Source organism: Prunus mume, linkage group LG2 (genome assembly GCF_029339155.1).
Source record: "Prunus mume cultivar Tortuosa linkage group LG2, ASM2933915v1, whole genome shotgun sequence".
NCBI classification, from domain to species: Eukaryota; Viridiplantae; Streptophyta; class Magnoliopsida; order Rosales; family Rosaceae; genus Prunus; species Prunus mume.
The window spans coordinates 40,180,075-40,198,088 of record NC_142699.1 but is presented as its reverse complement, the minus strand read 5'-3'; the positions used below and the strand labels follow the sequence as shown (position 1 = coordinate 40,198,088).

At 39.0% G+C, this 18,014-nt stretch overlaps 1 protein-coding gene and 1 pseudogene across 2 annotated transcripts; one reads left to right on the top strand and one right to left on the bottom strand.

Annotated features, from left to right (window-relative positions):
• Positions 1 to 219: 219 nt before the first annotated feature.
• Positions 220 to 2,212, top strand: LOC103322646 (berberine bridge enzyme-like 8 pseudogene; annotated as a pseudogene). The gene has a single exon (XR_016124168.1). The product of XR_016124168.1 is annotated as a berberine bridge enzyme-like 8 pseudogene (transcript).
• Positions 2,213 to 2,546: 334 nt separating this feature from the next.
• On the bottom strand, positions 2,547 to 4,882 carry LOC103322647 (Pentatricopeptide repeat (PPR) superfamily protein). The gene is made up of 2 exons (XM_008224573.2): positions 4,455 to 4,882; positions 2,547 to 3,928 (listed from the first exon to the last, which is right to left on the bottom strand). The coding sequence occupies exons 1-2, from the start codon at positions 4,848 to 4,850 to the stop codon at positions 2,768 to 2,770; spliced, it is 1,557 nt and encodes a 518-aa protein (XP_008222795.1). The 5' UTR covers positions 4,851 to 4,882; the 3' UTR covers positions 2,547 to 2,767.
• Between the last annotated feature and the right edge of the window lie 13,132 nt (positions 4,883 to 18,014).

Genomic DNA, 18,014 nt, shown 5'->3' with positions numbered 1-18,014 from the left:
CAATTATTAGTGTGTGAAGCATGACTTGTCTCCTCCACATATTCATTATAAAGATAACCTCGGAAGGACCTTTCAAAAGAAAATAACTGGATCATTCTTTTCTGTTATTATACAGTAAATACATGTACTACGCTGTTTTGGACGACTGATGCTAGCAAAATTCAGGTAGTTTTACAGAAATTTTATTATAGAGGAATCTTATATATGCACAGCAGATTTGCACTAAACCATTTAGGGTATACAGTTTACTGGTTGTCTGGTACCATATGGGCCACGGCCACCACACAGTTTACTTTTAGAAAGGTGAAAAACTCTGTAAAATCATACAGGGAATCTTATGCATACATAATGCAGTCTTAATTATATGCCATCATCGTCGTAAAGAAAGTAGCAGCTTTATACTAGATAATTTTGGAATTGTCTGGAGAAAAGTTGGAAATTCCACAGCTCTTACTACTTGCATCAGTGCTACAAAATGGGAATTCTAAGCCTTCCACAGCTCTTATTGTTTCAGTTAATTCTTTTATTATTATTATTATCATTCAATGTTTCTTGGGCAGGTTCAGATTCAGCTCCAGATCAAGACTTTGTTCAATGCCTTCTAAGCCATTCCCAGCCTTCTCACCCCATCTCTGAAGCAATTTACACTCCCAACAATGCTTCTTCTTACTCATCTGTTTTGCGATCGTACATCCGAAACCTTAGATTCAACACATGTTCAACCCCAAAACCTTTCCTTATTATCACTCCTCTGCATGAATCTCATGTGCAGCAAGCCATTGTTTGTGCTCAAAAGCAAAACTTGCTGATGAAAATTAGAAGTGGAGGCCATGATTATGAGGGTGTATCTTATGTGTCCGAAGTTCCGTTCTTCCTCCTCGACATGTTTAATCTTCGATCCATCGACATAGACATAAGTTCCGAGACTGCATGGGTCCAGGCTGGGGCAACTCTTGGTGAACTTTTCTACAGAATTTATGAGAAAAGCAAAATCCATGGCTTTCCTGCCGGTGTTTGTCCTACAGTTGGTGTTGGTGGCCACTTTAGTGGAGCTGGATATGGCAATTTGATGAGGAAGTACGGCCTATCCGTGGACAATATAATTGATGCGCAACTGATGGATGTGCACGGGAGACTTCTCGACCGAAAATCAATGGGAGAAGATCTGTTTTGGGCCATCACAGGAGGCGGCGGAGCCAGCTTTGGAGTTGTCATCGCATACAAAATCAATCTTGTACGTGTTCCACAAACAGTTACTGTTTTCAGGGTCGAAAAGACCTTGGAACAGAATGCAACAGACATTGTGTACCGTTGGCAATATGTTGCACCTAAGCTGGATACTGACTTGTTCATCAGGCTTACCATGGAAGTTGTAAATATTACTGGCGGTCCATTATGTACTGGTGGAGAAAACTATAAGACTATAAGAGCTTCATTCATTGGATTTTTTCTTGGAAACTCTGAAAGACTTCTATCTGTTATGGAAACTGGCTTCCCTGAATTGGGTTTGAAGCAATCAGATTGCATTGAAATGAGCTGGGTTGAATCTGTGCTTTTCTGGACAAACTTCTCCATTGGAACAGAGCCTGAAGCTTTACTTTCTAGAAAGCCTCAAGTACTTGTCCACCTGAAGAGGAAATCAGACTATGTCAAAACCCCAATTCCAAAAATTGGTTTGATGTGGATTTGGCAGAAAATGATCGAATTTGAGGTACCGATCATGAGCTTTAACCCCTACGGTGGAAAAATGAGTGAGATTCCAGAATCCGCGACTCCTTGTCCACATAGAGCTGGGAATCTTTGGAAGATTCAGTATGCAACAAATTGGGAAGTATCAGGGGCTGAGGCCTCAGATTACCATCTAAATTTGACGAGAAAGCTTTACTTCTACATGACTCCTTTTGTTTCCATGAATCCAAGGGAAGCCTATTTCAACTATAAAGATCTTGATCTGGGGATCAACAACAATGGCAAGGCAAGCTATTTTGAGGGAAGAGCTTATGGCATTAGGTACTTCAAGGATAATTTCGACCGATTGGTGCGTATTAAGACCGAGGTCGATCCTGGTAACTTCTTTAGGAATGAGCAAAGCATCCCAACTCTTCCATAAGAGAGGAAGTAGATAACTAGCATGGAAAAAATCAATTTGGTTGTCTGGATCTTTGGTGTGTTCATTACTTAGCTATTGATTGATGGTTCCTTGGTTTGTTAATATTTTAGCCACTGATTGAGAAATAATGTCTTTAAATTAGCCAAAAAAAAAAAAAACGGAAGAAATTAGATGATAGAAACTAAATTTAATTGCAGAATAGATATATTGCAATTTGTTATAGTACATAGTATAAGTTTTACTACAGCTCCTGTAAAATTAACAAATGTAGGTCTGCTACCCATACAGAAGGTGCGTCGCCGGGTTAATACAGAAGTTCCAGAAATAAATGTTTCCAGCTGCACTAGTAGCCTCTAGTAGACCCGACCTGCATTGTGTCTACTATGGTTGCCACAAGGCACTATTAAAATCAGTGGTCCAAATAGACTAGACAAAATGAAATTCGTAGTTACAAAGGCAGACAATTCTCCTCCATATGATCTGAGTAGCCAGGAAAAAGATATATGAAGATGATCCAAGACCTTCATAAGAGGTTCTGTCAAATAGTTCTGTACAAAAGTGCATCCGTAACCGGTACATGAACAAAGTATACTCCTTTTAATCTTTTCAGACCCAAAAAGTAAAAACAAAGTTTCTGTGACAAGCTACATTTTATCTTCAGTCCTTCATACTGAGGCTACATTCAGTGTGTTTGAACACTAAATCAATGAGGTGATGGTACGTCCATGTTTTGCTTTCTCTAACTTCAGGATCCAGGGAGGAGTATGCTGCTTCACAGTTTCTAAGGAAATGCCCCTTCCCAAATGTAGTGAGAACTAAAGGATCAGTATTCATTTCCACAGCTTTGCGGAGAAAGCCGTTCTCCCTCCATGTATCTAAAGTTCTAGACCCATCATAGCCAATCCTATTAGCATCAAATACAATTCCAACAGTGATAATATCAGGCTCCACACCCTGGGTTAGTAATTGGGAGAGGAAGATTCTCAAGTGTGTGAAATCTTTCATCTTCAAATAAGCCAGCATTATAATGTTTGCAACTGTTTCATTCCATGGGACATTTTGTTCTTTCATCTCATCAACAATGGAATCCATACCTCTTCGACTAAGAACACCTGCTTGGGAAAGGAGACGCAGACACCAAACAAGATCAGTCTTACCAAATCTTGAAGAAAGATCAACTCCCAATTTCTCCAATCTGGAAAACATATAATTATCAATATAAACCTCAGCTAGTTTCCTAATTAAGTCATTCTTTACCACAGTTCCGGAGTTCAAAACTCTCCTATAAACATTTTCCATCTTCTCCAAAATACCAAATTTTGCATAAACCTCGACCATTGCAATCAAAGTAGAAGACTGCAAAGCCATTCTTCTTGAAAGCATGGATTGATACACACTTTCCATTCTTTTGAGCAAACCACCCCGTGCAAACTCTCGAATAAGCAAATTATAGGTAACGTGGTCAGGTGAACAGCCATGTAATTTCATTTTCTTCACACACATGCCTATCTCATCATACATTCTATACTTCCCATATGCTTCAATAAGTCCATCATAGGTATCAGTTTCTGGTGCCAAATTCATTTCTTTCATCTCTTTAAGGAAAAACAAAGCATCGTCAAAGTTTCCTTGTCTGGCACAACCATGAATTATTGAATTGTAAACCTCCAAGGACGGCCTAAGATTGTGACTCTTCATCTCTTGAAAGCATCGTACTGCCTCTTCTATCAGGCCCTCTTCACCTAGCAAACCTATTATCTTGCTGTAGTTAAACTCATTAATCCGTGATTTCTCGATGTTCTTCCACATATCAAACAACTGTTCAGAGTTCCCAGAGTAGCAATTTCAATAAGAACATTAGACAACTACTTCTCATGATGCTCTGTTTAGATGCTCAGGAAAATAAAAGAGGAACAACGAAAGAAAAGAACGCAAATCAAACATATGAATACACAGTGAGCTTTTTCTTAAATCCCCATTTCTATGAAGAAGAAGAAATCCATTTAACTGATCTTAACTGAGCAAACCTTTTCACCATTTCTAGAACACTACAGAACAGAAATCATAGGAACCTTTTTTTTTTTTTTTTCTTGCATTACTTTTCTGGCTTTCTTGGCAACCAAAATCCCAGCTTATTAAAGAAATTCACATTATATGACCAAAAATAAATTCTCTATAAAAAAAACTATGACAAAAAATAAACTAAAATTAAAAAATACCATTGGTAACCCCTCAAAATTCAAAACCCAGAACCCAGAACCCAATATCCAAATTGCAAATCCTAGAGTTATTGGAATCTAATAAAGCAAGAAATAAAGAGAGAGCGAAAAAAACAGAAAAGCACCTGAAGAATTTCATTGAATCTGGAAGTATGTTTAAGGAATCTGATGGCAGCCCAAAATTGGTCTTTGGTCCAATCACCATCTTCTCCAAGCAATTGCAGAGGGCAAGAGCCATTGATGAGCTTCTGAAGTAAGGCTTTGAGCCTCTGGTGCTCATGGAAGGTCTCAACAAGGAGGGTGGTGTGCTTTGTGGAACTGCTATCTGGGGCTACATCTGGTCGTAATGGTGATGGAAGGCGTTGGGCAGAGCGAAGAGAGGAAGCGAATGGTCCGGCTTTGCAGGAGGGTTTTGTGGTTAGGGTTTTGGGGAAGAAGAAGAAGCTGCTGGTACCGTGATTGATTTTCCATGTCAGTGCTATTTTGCAATGGCTATGCTGCAGGTTCACTACACTCTCCATGTGCCAATCTGTGTCGTCTCAAGTTTAAACTCCTCCGTGTATAGGTATAGCCATGTAATCTCGCTACTATCTTTTCTTTTTCTTTTTTTATTCTTTTAACACTGAAAAATATTGGGAAATGACCCTCAGTGCCACCCCTTTAATAATTTTAACTAAAAATGCCATCCCTTCCCAATTTTTTTATAACTATCAACTATAAATAGAAAATTATTGTACCCTTATTGCTCTCCTAACACATTTTCTGAAATTGACTTCCCGCCCATCAGCTCTCCGTCGCTCAATCTCTTCATCTTCACTCTCTGGTCACTCTGCTCTCACTCTCTCGTCTCTCAGCTCTAACTCTCTCATCTCTCGTCGCTCAGCCGTCACTCGCTTCATCTTCTGTCCCAAAAATCTGTGCATCGAAGAACAACGCCATCATTCACAGCAAACAGGTACTGTTCATCGGAATTCTTTTACGGCTTAGGGTTTATGGGTTTGTTTGAAATTGGTTGACGGGGTTGTTTGAAATTGGTTTAGGGTTTGGGGGTTTCTCTGAAATTGGTTTAGTGGGTTTTCTGAAATGGGTATAGGGTTTAGGGGTTTCACTAAAATTGGTTTTGCTTTAACTCTGTTTGCTAACTTAAGGGCTTGCATATTGGATATGGATAAGTTCTCTTTGTTTTTCATATTCTCTTGTGATTATTTGGAATTTCAATTTGGGGACGAATATTCAATGTCTAAACAAAGGGCAAAGAACCATATGTGGTGTAATATGAGTTCTTTAAAAGTTTGCTGTTTTTGTGCTTGATCATTGTATGCTTAAAACAAAGCGGAAAATGAGTGAAGATATGCCACCAGCAGGTGTGGTTTAGAGAAATGGGGCCATGGATTTTGCTATAAGCTAACTCTTTAAGCTTTTGCTTGTCTTTTTTGTGTATGGATACTTAGAGAACTCTGTTTATGAGGTGAACTTTTAATTTTTTAATTGTACATGTGTAAGAAACATTTTTTACAGTTTTGATGGTTTATTTATTCATTTATCTTTGATATTGATAACGCATACAATACATACAAACCTCTGATTTTGTTAAGAAAAACTGAAGGGATGGTGCCAATTTCATTAATTTCCTTACATTTGAAAGGAGGGCATATTGGAGTCATGATTGTGGTTGCCACTAATTGATAGGATGTTCCATTACATTATACGTTGAAGTCAATAAATTGTTTCCTGATGTCTTCTTGTTGAATTTTTCTGAATTAGGCTTCTGCTACTGTACATTCCTATTGTAGCTTAAGCTGTCATGATTATCTGGTGTCTGGAGATGTGTCTGTAGATATTTAGTTAATTGTCAATGATCATGTAAGGTAAACACTTAAATCCTTGTGAGACAGAAATTGGAGTGAGAGACAAGTAATTTGAAGGACACATGAAAAACTGAGTGAGAGACAAGTAGTTTAATGGCATTTTTTAGGAAGCCTTGTGAAGAGAAAATATAAGAGAAGGAAGTGGGAAAATATAAGAGCACGGCTTGTGGACAGAAAATATAACATAAGGAAATTGGAAAATATAAGAGAAGGAAATGGATTTCTTCTAATGGCCAAGATTAATGCAAATGCTTTTTGTACTTCCTGTTTTATGTTCGATTTGTATAATCATAAACTTATCGGTATTCATATTGTTTGCTTCAATAACTTTTGGCTCTTTATTGAAGTCGGAATGTGTTCTGTATATTAACGAGGAAAGTTATTGAATATTCGACCAATGTTTATTATACTTAATATCATGTTCATATTGTATGGAAATATTATCGAACGTGTTACTGCATTATTTTTCTTAGTAGAAAACTTGCTTCCTGAAAGGTTTGATTTCGTGGGTGATTAGGCTTGTTGCTTTCAATCTTGGCTATCTTCCTGGGGGTGACAAAACAATTATCACAGAGTCAGAAACAACACTGAAGGTGTTGAAATATAATCTATTACGGCTGATTTTCTCTACTGATTTGTCGATTTGCTACGATTAATCGATTACATCACGATTGTCGATTACATCGATTGTTGATTCTACGATTATTGATTACACACGATTGTTCGATTCTGCCTGATTTGTTAGAGCAGAAGTAATTTTCTATTTTTTGTTCTGTCTATTTTAAATGATGTAATGAGAACCATTAGATCATAGTCTAGGTGGATTCTCTAGCTTAGATTTGGTATGACACGTGTAAGCACCTAATAGGGTGACAGTTGTAATTCTGTTAGAAGAGAATCACATTTCTCTCTACGTCAGTCACACTATGTGGCGGCATTTGTAAGAATTCAATAGAACGATTGCCTTCCTCATTTTCTCTTCATTCTCTCTAGCTGAAATCTCCAGAAAATACATCTCTTCCTAAATCGGAAGATACATATACAAACTAAGAATTCTATCAGAAGGCATTGGAAGTTGCAAAAAGTATCGTGGTGCCTGGAAGGTCTTATCAGTTTAGTGGTTTATGTGGGGCATCCTGGTGGATGGTATGAGTTTGTTCTAAAAACAATGAGTATGTTATAGCATGGGAAAATTGTTTTGCCCTATTTAATTTGAGTGTTTAGTGGGAGCATGACTTCTAAGGAACTTCTTGTGCAATGAAATTAACAGTTGGAAGCTTGCCTTTTCAATCAACCCCCTTTTATTTTATTTTACAAAGTCTGGTAGATGAAGCCATCATTTATGCTTCCCCTTCAGATTGGTTTGGAATTGGATTGAGATATAAGTGGTTAGTTTTAGGTACTAGAGGAGTGGGATAGGCTGTTTGGATTTTACGTTCTGGTCTTGCTCTAAGAGGAGAGAGGGGGAAGGGGAGAAGGAGAGTGAGATTGGAAGTCTTCTGTGACTAGTAAATTGGAAGTCTCCGACTCTTGTTAAGTTTGTACATTTTCAGAATGAAGAATAATCTGTTTTTAGGCTCAAAACAAATAACGTGGATTGAATTCTAGGACACCGATGCTACCGTAGATCATAATAGAAGCTTTACTGCTCATGTTCGGTCGGAAAGCAGAAGTGCAGTATCCAAGATTGTGCTTGATTTGTGAAATTGTTATTAATATTGATTTATGACATTGGTGATTGAGTTGGAGATTTCCAAATTGGACAATTCTTATTGCTTTGCTGATATGGATCCAATATGCTTTGTTTTGGCAAAAAGGGTCCTACTTATTGTACATTATTTGTTCTTTTAGACTTTATCATTATAAGTTTAGTTTTGTCATATGCTCCTGGCTTGCTTGTTCTAACTGTGGGCACATATAAGGCTGAAAACTTTACACGTAAGGCTTCACTGATGCTTGAATGATGTCATTCAATAGTGACCTGTTTTATATAATTTGTTTCTCCGCTTTATAACTACATTTGATATTTGGGGTTATATTGCATGCGACAAGCAACCACGACAAAGTGCGAAGTGAATACAAATCATTCTCGGGGTAAAGTGCTGCCTAGTGTAAGAGTTTCAGATCCAGGTCTTCTACTTAAACCTGACGAACCAAATTTGGTATGAACTACATCTTTGAATCCTTGATTGCATCTTTGAGGCCAAAGCAGGAAAAATGCTAAACTACATAACAGTTTAAAAAAAAAAAAAGGTCGAGGCTTTATGAATTAGTTGACTATTCTTTTTATTTATTTATTTAATTTTATACTTTTATACTTTTTGTGAAGTCTTTTTTTTTTTTTTTTCAAAGTTCCCCTAACTTGGCACAGATGCATGTATGCACGTGTGTGCTCAGAACACAAACTCCTTTATAACTCAAAAGAATGGTTGCAAATGTTAGTTTTTAACTTGGAAAAATAAAATAAAATTGAAAGTTACTTTTGGGAAATGTTGAACTTTTATAATGAATATGGCTTCAATGTAGAAGGCTTGATAGTAAATAGAAAATCTATATGTTGGGGGTTTTCTGGCTAGCTAAAAATGTGTGAGAAATGATGAATCTATCTGATTGCAGCCTATTTAATGTTTAATACCTTCATTAAAAAAAGGTTGTTGATAGTGCTTTGACTATCTTGCAGATTATAATGGCAAAACCAGCAGGTGGCCCTAGTAAGAGAGATTAGCCTGCAGGGATGGATGAGGACTAATTTTGTGTGTATGACAATTGACTATTTTTGCTTGTATTGCTCTATGTTAGGGATCTTTTGTTCCATTTTAGTAACAATTTTGTTTAGGAGAAAAAGAAACATATTGCAGTTCATGCTTTGTAAATGCCACTCTTCTGTTACAATGGACACGTGGTCTGCCCTTGTTGGGTAGGTTTGGATTGAAACCATGGTCGAGTGCTTGAGCCATGTTTAGTGAGAAGCTTGAATGGATTTTCTTTTCTGTTGTATTTGGCCCTTGTCATTTCAAGCATGCCAAAAATCATCTTGGTTTTGTAATATGTGGTTTGTGCCCAATTAATTTATTGTGGATCTTGCACTTTGTACCCAATATTCGATAGTTGCCTTCTTTCGAAGATTCATTGAGGGAGAGAATTACTTTCCTTTTGAATATGAATCGATGTGCAACTCCAACTATCATTTCAAAGGTCAACATCAATTCATGCTAATATAAGGATGGATAACAATTGTTGTGTCTATGAGATTTGAATTCAGGATTACTTTCAATGAAGTAGAGCCTGTTATTAGACCAAATGGCACTATAGAGGCAATATTAGAGCAATATAACCACAATACGATAGCAATAGTATTACAATATCACCTATAAAAATATAATTATTGTCCACTTATTGCTGATTTTTCACATGTTCAGAAATTGTGTTCTCTCTTAGCTCACTCAGCCCTCTCTCTGGCACATCTATCTTTCTCTTTGGGATCTGTCTATCACAGCTCTCTGTCTCTCTCTCTAGTGCAACTCTCTCTCTCTCTTTGCTCTCTTTCTGTAGCGTAGCTCTTTCTCTCTCTATCTCTCTCTAGCTTCGTTTTGTCTCTTTCTCCCCCTATTCGCTCTCTTGCTCTCTGTCTCTTTATTCATACCTTCCTTTTTTTGTAAATTATTTTTTAGTTATTATTTTTGAAAATAATTTCTTACAATGTCTTATGGTGCAATTATGATGCACCTGACTGCCTGTTTTTGAAAGGCACGTTGTTTCTTTCTCCTCCTCGTCTTCTTTTTGAATGAAGTATGGAATAAACCGTAAACCCATTGATGAGCCGTAGTCAATATACATACAATATAATAGCAATATTAGGGCAATATACATACACTAGAGAGGCAATATTAGGGCAATATAATGGCAATGACAGACAATAGCGTCACAATATACATGCAATATGGTGGCAATATGCATACAATATGTATACAATACACAGGCAATATTAGTACAATACACATGCAATAGGACAACAATATTAAGTCAATCTACATACAATACACACACATCCATTACAGACTACAATTTAGACATGGAAAATAAATCGTCACCGAACCCTAACAATACTATCCCGCGAAGCAAAAATTATTTCTTTCATAAAACTTGAAAATTCAATTGTTATTACATAGTCAACCAATCTTTGCTCTATTACATTCACACTTCCTACCTATAATTATAAATAATGGAGAGCTCACAAATTCTACTAATTTGATCTTAACTTCATCAATTTGTTCTTCGGTGTATGAGTTAGTGCTCTCTTCTTGCACATTTTCCAAGCTGTTCTATTCTCCTCCCGTGTAGCAATATCAGCAACAACAAGTTATTTACATATCTGAAATCATAACTGTAGATGATTCTCAATTAACAATGAGGAAAACCATTTTCTTTTATAACTTTGGTTTTGGAATATATAACAAAATGCAAAGACCTTTGCTTCTGAAAAGGTTGGCATTGTCACTCTGTTATCCTCTAGAAACCAACCATTTACTGAAAAAAGAAAGATAAGAAACCTTTCGTAGTGGATATGTGGCTTAACTATTTACACAAATGAAATATAATAAAGAAAATAATTGAATGACTGGGTGGTGAATAAAGGCTTTCAGCACAAAGATGTAGTTGTTAGACCACCAAATCATGAACTAAATTTTATACATCATATATGCATAACCTCCTAGCCCTATTAGCCGGCCAATGGACTTCAAAATGCACCGCAATCCTCAAAACACCCATGCCAGTCACAGTTTGGGATCTGTCCACAAGCCGTGCTCTTATATTTTCCCACTTCCTTCTCTTATATTTTCTCTTCACAAGGCTTCCTAAAAAATGCCATTAAACTACTTGTCTCTCACTCAGTTTTTCATGTGTCCTTCAAATTACTTGTCTCTCACTCCAATTTCTGTCTCACAAGGATTTAAGTGTTTACCTTACATGATCATTGACAATTAACTAAATATCTACAGACACATCTCCAGGACACCAGATAATCATGACAGCTTAAGCTACAATAGGAATGTACGGTAGCAGAAGCCTAATTCAGAAAAATTCAACAAGAAGACATCAGGAAACAATTTATTGACTTCAATGTATAATGTAATGGAACATCCTATCAATTAGTGGCAACCACAATCATGACTCCAATATGCCCTCCTTTCAAATGTAAGGAAATTAATGAAATTGGCACCATCCCTTCAGTTTTTTCTTAACAAAATCAGAGGTTTGTATGTATTGTATGCGTTATCCATATCAAAGATAAATGAATAAATAAACCATCAAAACTGTAAAAAATGTTTCTTACACATGTACAATTAAAAAATTAAAAGTTCACCTCATAAACAGAGTTCTCTAAGTATCCATACACAAAAAAGACAAGCAAAAGCTTAAAGAGTTAGCTTATAGCAAAATCCATGGCCCCATTTCTCTAAACCACACCTGCTGGTGGCATATCTTCACTCATTTTCCGCTTTGTTTTAAGCATACAATGATCAAGCACAAAAACAGCAAACTTTTAAAGAACTCATATTACACCACATATGGTTCTTTGCCCTTTGTTTAGACATTGAATATTCGTCCCCAAATTGAAATTCCAAATAATCACAAGAGAATATGAAAAACAAAGAGAACTTATCCATATCCAATATGCAAGCCCTTAAGTTAGCAAACAGAGTTAAAGCAAAACCAATTTTAGTGAAACCCCTAAACCCTATACCCATTTCAGAAAACCCACTAAACCAATTTCAGAGAAACCCCCAAACCCTAAACCAATTTCAAACAACCCCGTCAACCAATTTCAAACAAACCCATAAACCCTAAGCCGTAAAGAATTCCGATGAACAGTACTGTTTGCTTACGTGAATGATGGCGTTGTTCTTCGATGCCACAGTTTATTTGGGACAGAGGAAGGCAGAAGCGAGAGTAATGAGCGACGAGAGATGAGAGAGTTAGAGGCTGAGAGCGAGAGTGAGAGCAGAGTGACAGTGAAGATGAAGAGATTGAGCGACGGAGAGCTGATGGGCGGGAAGTCAATTTCAGAAAATGTGTTAGGAGAGCAATAAGGGTACAATAATTTTCTATTTATAGTTGATAGTTATAAAAAAATTGGGAAGGGATGGCATTTTTAGTTAAAATTATTAAAGGGGTGGCACTGAGGGTCATTTCCCAAAAATATTCAAAATATATATATATAAAGAAACTTGTCATTTTTAATTTTTAATGAATTGGGGGACAGAAAAAAAAAACACAAAACTTTGTGCGCATGGATGAACAACATACCCATGAAGGATCACGGTGGGTGATAGCCCCATTGAGAAATTAGTTAAAGACATTTTATGGTAAAATATTTTTGAGGTTTACGAATTTATCAGTTTTAGTTGTACAATATTTTGTGTCAGAACTCGTTCTCCACGGCCCGCACTTCAAGTATATACATGTTATTTGATTTTGTCAAAAAATCTGTTAATTTGCTACTATAAAATTTGAATACTCTCCTAAGATTCGCTTGACATTTAATATAGACATGCCACTTCATTTAACAAGTATCCACTCGCTAGAAATATAACAATATTGTTTTTATATAAGAAAATGGAAAACCTTAAAAATAGGAAGTAAACGCTCTTTTGCAGATGGGTTGTTCTACTCAAATCAATCAGATTATTCTTCATCATATAGCCTGTAGAGTTCAAGAACCTTAATGATAACAACATCCATCCTTAAACGGTGAACAATATGTATCCATGAATCCAATTAGGCATGGTCATATATGATGAGTATGAAATATATAACAAATAACATGTATAACCACAGTCTAATTCGTATTAGTCTACATGGCAATGGAAACTACAGATGCTGAAAACGACTTTGATTTGTACAGTTAATAATAAAGTAACAATGAAACCCTACTATTTGATAGTTGAGGAATGGACGAACCCCTCAGCAAACGAAGAGATATTTCTAGGGAGGCTCCGGGCATAAGCAGGCAAGCAACCATCTAGGGCCTCAAACCAAGCTATGCATATAATGCTACTCTCTTAAAAAAAGAATTTATAATTCAAAATTAAGAAGAACACAACTCAAAAAGGGCCGACGACTTTCTCTTTAAACTCAGTCTAACATAGTTGAATAAAATTATGAAATAAAACACATCGATTTCTATTAATTTTGAAGAAGGTTATGGTAAGTAACTAAGCATTTTTGTTCTAAAAATTGAGATTTAATAAAGAATTTGAGTACCTTTTGTTTGCCATTTTCTTATAGTGTTGTTGTGTGTTTTTTTTCTTTAATGTACAATTTTGAATTTGAGTTCTATTGAGACCCAAAATGTCACGAGAAGCTCAAAGATATCTAAAACCCAATATAACATACAATAATTACCACATGCTAACTCAAATTGTATTCTAGGAATTGATTCACTAAATAAATATATAAATAATATACATGTCATCCCAAGCCAATAATACATTTTCCTGTGATAAAACCACCCCGCAAGCTTAATTGGTAGCACTTATCTCGCGGTATATGATATTGGACCATTGATATATTGATTCCATCATAACTCCCACTTGAAAATCACGCAAATCACTATTCCCATAAATAAGATAAACCTTGAACACAATCGTTATATGTATTTTTCTATAAAATACTCGAAAGACACCACACATAACGTAATTTGATCCATTTTCCAAAACCAAAGATAATTGATATCATATGTGTTTATACCAAAATGAACAGCCAATGAGAATCAGACGCGTGGACAAGATCGGGTCTGTGGTAGCCTTCAGCACCTTGCTTCGGCACCCAGTCTATAGATCCAACAATTAGGGCAACCTCCTCCTCTAGGACACGTGGCAAGCCCACAATCGATGGCTGCAGTTCCACATCGAAATTCTACACAACTTGCACACCTCCCAAGGTCTATAAAAGAAGCACAATTCCCTAAAATGGAGGTAATCAGAACTCACTGCATATTGCCTATTGATCTATAGTTCAACTTTACTAAATCCGTATTTACTCTAGCATCGGAGAGCCTTCGGCCGGTACCACACTGGTGCCCTAGGTCTCACCGAGTGTTTGTTATCTTACAAATCACACGTTCTACCAAGGCCCAGAGCATATCGAAGGCCCAACATCACTAAGTTGCATGGGAAAGTGCAGAACCATTTTCTGCTTCAACAGTTTGGCGCCATATGTGGGGAAAAGCGATATGAACCAACCCACTATCCCTATAAAAAACACATAGGGACCACGGTCAGTACATCAGTATTTCTGCTCGAAGAAGGGCCACCGTTCGGAAGGCGTGAGCGAGCTAGCCCAGGTTCCCATGCACTCCTCGCATTCGCCCATTATACAACTCACCGCCAAAACCGAAGCTTCGCTCGGATAACATTCCTTCGACAGACATGGCTAAGTTGCAAGAACACAACAACTTTCTTTCATCCAAAGTGGACGAAACCCAAAGAATCGCTCAATCAAGCAGCAAAGCAAACCATTCAAACAACCCAATCGTCCCAGAGCCTCGCAGACTTAGTCGACACAAGAAAGGTAAGAAGGGGGCAAAGGCAAGTTGGTAGTTCGCACCTCGAGACCAGCCGCACATACCAAGAAAGTTTATGTCGATTGCCGGCATCGAATCAACGATAAGGAGGCCGAACGGCAGAGATCTCCAATCAGGATCAATGCAAAACTCGAGACTCAAGGTTGAAAGCCCTGGGAAATAAGTCACCAATTCAGAAGGCTTGGGGTTTACAATCCACCAAGAGTCGATTTCGAGTATGTCCTTCCAAGACTAGCTCCACCTATCGTCGGCAACGCCAACGAGGTACTCGGAGGCCGGCCCGTAAGCCCACAAAAACATTTGGAAGACTACAGTTCCGAGAAATCTCGAGTCGAGATCTCGCCATCCGACTTCTCTTCCAAAGTCCGAAGATGGAAAACGATCGAAGTTTGCTCTCGTGAACCGGATGGTGAAAGCTTTGGCCGGACCATTTACCGAACGTATGAAGCGCTCACAAGAAAGTTAGAGACGTGCATCATCTAGGCATACCGTTCTACGGGGTGGAAGACCCTTAACGCATCTTCACTCATTCCAATCGGCAATAGGATGCAAGGGGCTCGATGACGAAGGGCAATGCCTCGCTATTTCCGTCGCGCTATCGGGTGGCATTGAATTGGTTCTACCAATTGGAACCGTAGATGGTGCACTCTTCACGAACCGAAATAGATTTTCCTTAATCACTTTATGATCCAAACAAATCAGTATGTACTCTGCCGATGACTTGTACATGATTCGGCAGAGAGAAGACGAGCCCTTACAAGAATATGCTGCACACTTTAGTCACGAATACCGAGATGTTCGGAAACAGACGATAGGGCAGCCTTACGACGCTTCAAGAGTGGCCTTGGTCCTCACACTTTTGGTACCTCGAGCACAGTAGCAACTATTGCACCTATGACGAACTAATGAAGCAAGCGGCAATTCACGCCAAAGCTGAATATTTCAACTCAAAGTCCGAGCATTCGGCTCGGCAAGAGGAGCGGCTTTGAAAAGCTACCCGCAAGGATCACCATACGCCCTAGGAGAAATGACGAACCTCGGCAGGACACAAACGGAAGGATACCGTGATAATCGGCAGGGTGGCTCTAAGAAAAGACGAGGAAAATACAGACGCAACGATCACCGTGCACCACTACAAAATCAAGACCGCGCTCAGGAAGTATTCACATTGCTGAATACCACCTACGGCCGTATTGATGAACGAGCAAGAAATTATACCGCCAATCACCAAAGCCCAATCGCGGAGGATAATCGGGATACCGCAAATTGCCGATACCACCAAAGATAACAACCATAACATCGACACCGTGATAAGTCCGAGGAAGATCGTCGAATGACTGATTCGAGGGAAATTGGATCAAGACATCGCCGACCACCGCAGACATCGATCCCAAATGCAAATCGGCAGATAAACATGATCAGCACCATCAGCCGAGGCTCCACTGCCGGACCATTTAACCGATCGGTAAAGCAGTATATACGGGCTGCGTACTACCCTCAAGTCTTTGGCATAGACACCGACCGGCACCGCAAGGTTCCAAAGGTAGGATGAGAGCCCATCATGTTTTGTGAAGAGGAGGAAGAAGGGATCTTTTACCCCCATGACGACCCGATAATCATTCGAGCTAAAATCGCGATTACGATGTCGGGGTACCGATCGACACTGGAAGCTTGGTAAATGTGATCTTTTCTAATGCCTTCAGAGGATTGGGAATTGCCGACAGCATGGTCAATTGACATATAACACATTTACTTAGTTTCTCCGGGGATTTGGTCCACCGCAGTGTCGGTCTGTTCATCACCTTCGTGTTGCTCATCGGAAACGATGATCTATGACAAATTCTCATCGTCGATCGCCCACGGCATACAACGTCATCATAAGACGGACAGCACTCACCGGAATCAAAGCACACCTGTCCCTCCACATGTTGCTGCTGAAATTCCCAACTCGCAACGACACTAGCGCCGTCCGAGGAGAGCAGCTCAAAGTGCACGGACGTGCTATGCGACGGCCCCAAGTCGTAGCTTGCAAACCTTCGATGAAAGTAATGGCCGTGCAAGGTACCGAACGGTAGTGGGCCCATAGACGACCCAAGGGAGGACAAGCCATCGTCGTAAGCGCAACCTGCCAAGAAACAGTAATGCTTTGAATGAAGAGTATCCCGACGGTGTGTGAAGATCGACACCACACTCAGCCCCACTTCCGAGCACGGTTTCGAGTTCTTACGGCATCACGCGGAAGTATTCGCCTAGTCCTACAAGGACATGCCAGGCATATCTCATGACATCATTAGCCATAAACTTAGCATTTCCCCGCCTATAAGCCCGTTAGGTAGCGCCGTCGTTACGATGCCGAACGATATGAGGCCATGCGCGAAGTTGACAAACTAAAATCCATCGGCTTTATAAGGAAGCTCGTACTGTATGGCCGGCCAACTCGGTAATGGTTCGAATCCCAAGGACGGATGACGAATGTGCCAAGATTACAACTGAACAAGGCTTGTTCGAAGGATAGCTTCCATTACCCAGGATCGACCAGCTCGTTGATGCGACGGCCGGTTATGGAACGCTTAGCTTCATGGACGCCTATTCGGGATACAACCAGATATTTATGCACCCTGCCGACAGTGAGCATACGACATTCATCACTGACCGTGGATTGTATTGTTACAACGTCATGCCGTTCGGCCTGAAAAATACGGGGGAAACATATCAAAGGCTTGTCAACCAAATTTTCGCTAAATATATCGGCAGCATCATGAAGGTGTATGTTGACAATATGTTGGTGAAAAGCCGAACGACAGGGGAGCATTTGGAAAACATGGCCCTTATGTTTGGTATACTAAAGGATTACCGAATGAGACTAAACCCAACGAAGTGCACATTCGATGTGTCTTCAGGTAAGTTTCTTGGGTTCATGATTAGTTAGAGAGGGATCGAAGCAAATCCCGAGAAAATCAAGGCCATAATCGACATGGAGAGGTCAAAAACGCAGAAGGACATTCATAGCCTTACCGGACGTATCGCTGCCTTAACTCGCTTCATCTCCAAGGCTACCAATAAATGTGTACCGTTCTTTAAAGCCTTGAAATTGGGCAAACAGCATATTGCGTGGACCTCCGAATGCGACAAGGCATTTCAAGACCTAAAGAACTACATGAGCAAGGCACCACTATTGTCAAAACCACTTCCTAGAGAAGTCCTCCTTCTCTACCTTTCGGTATCCAGAC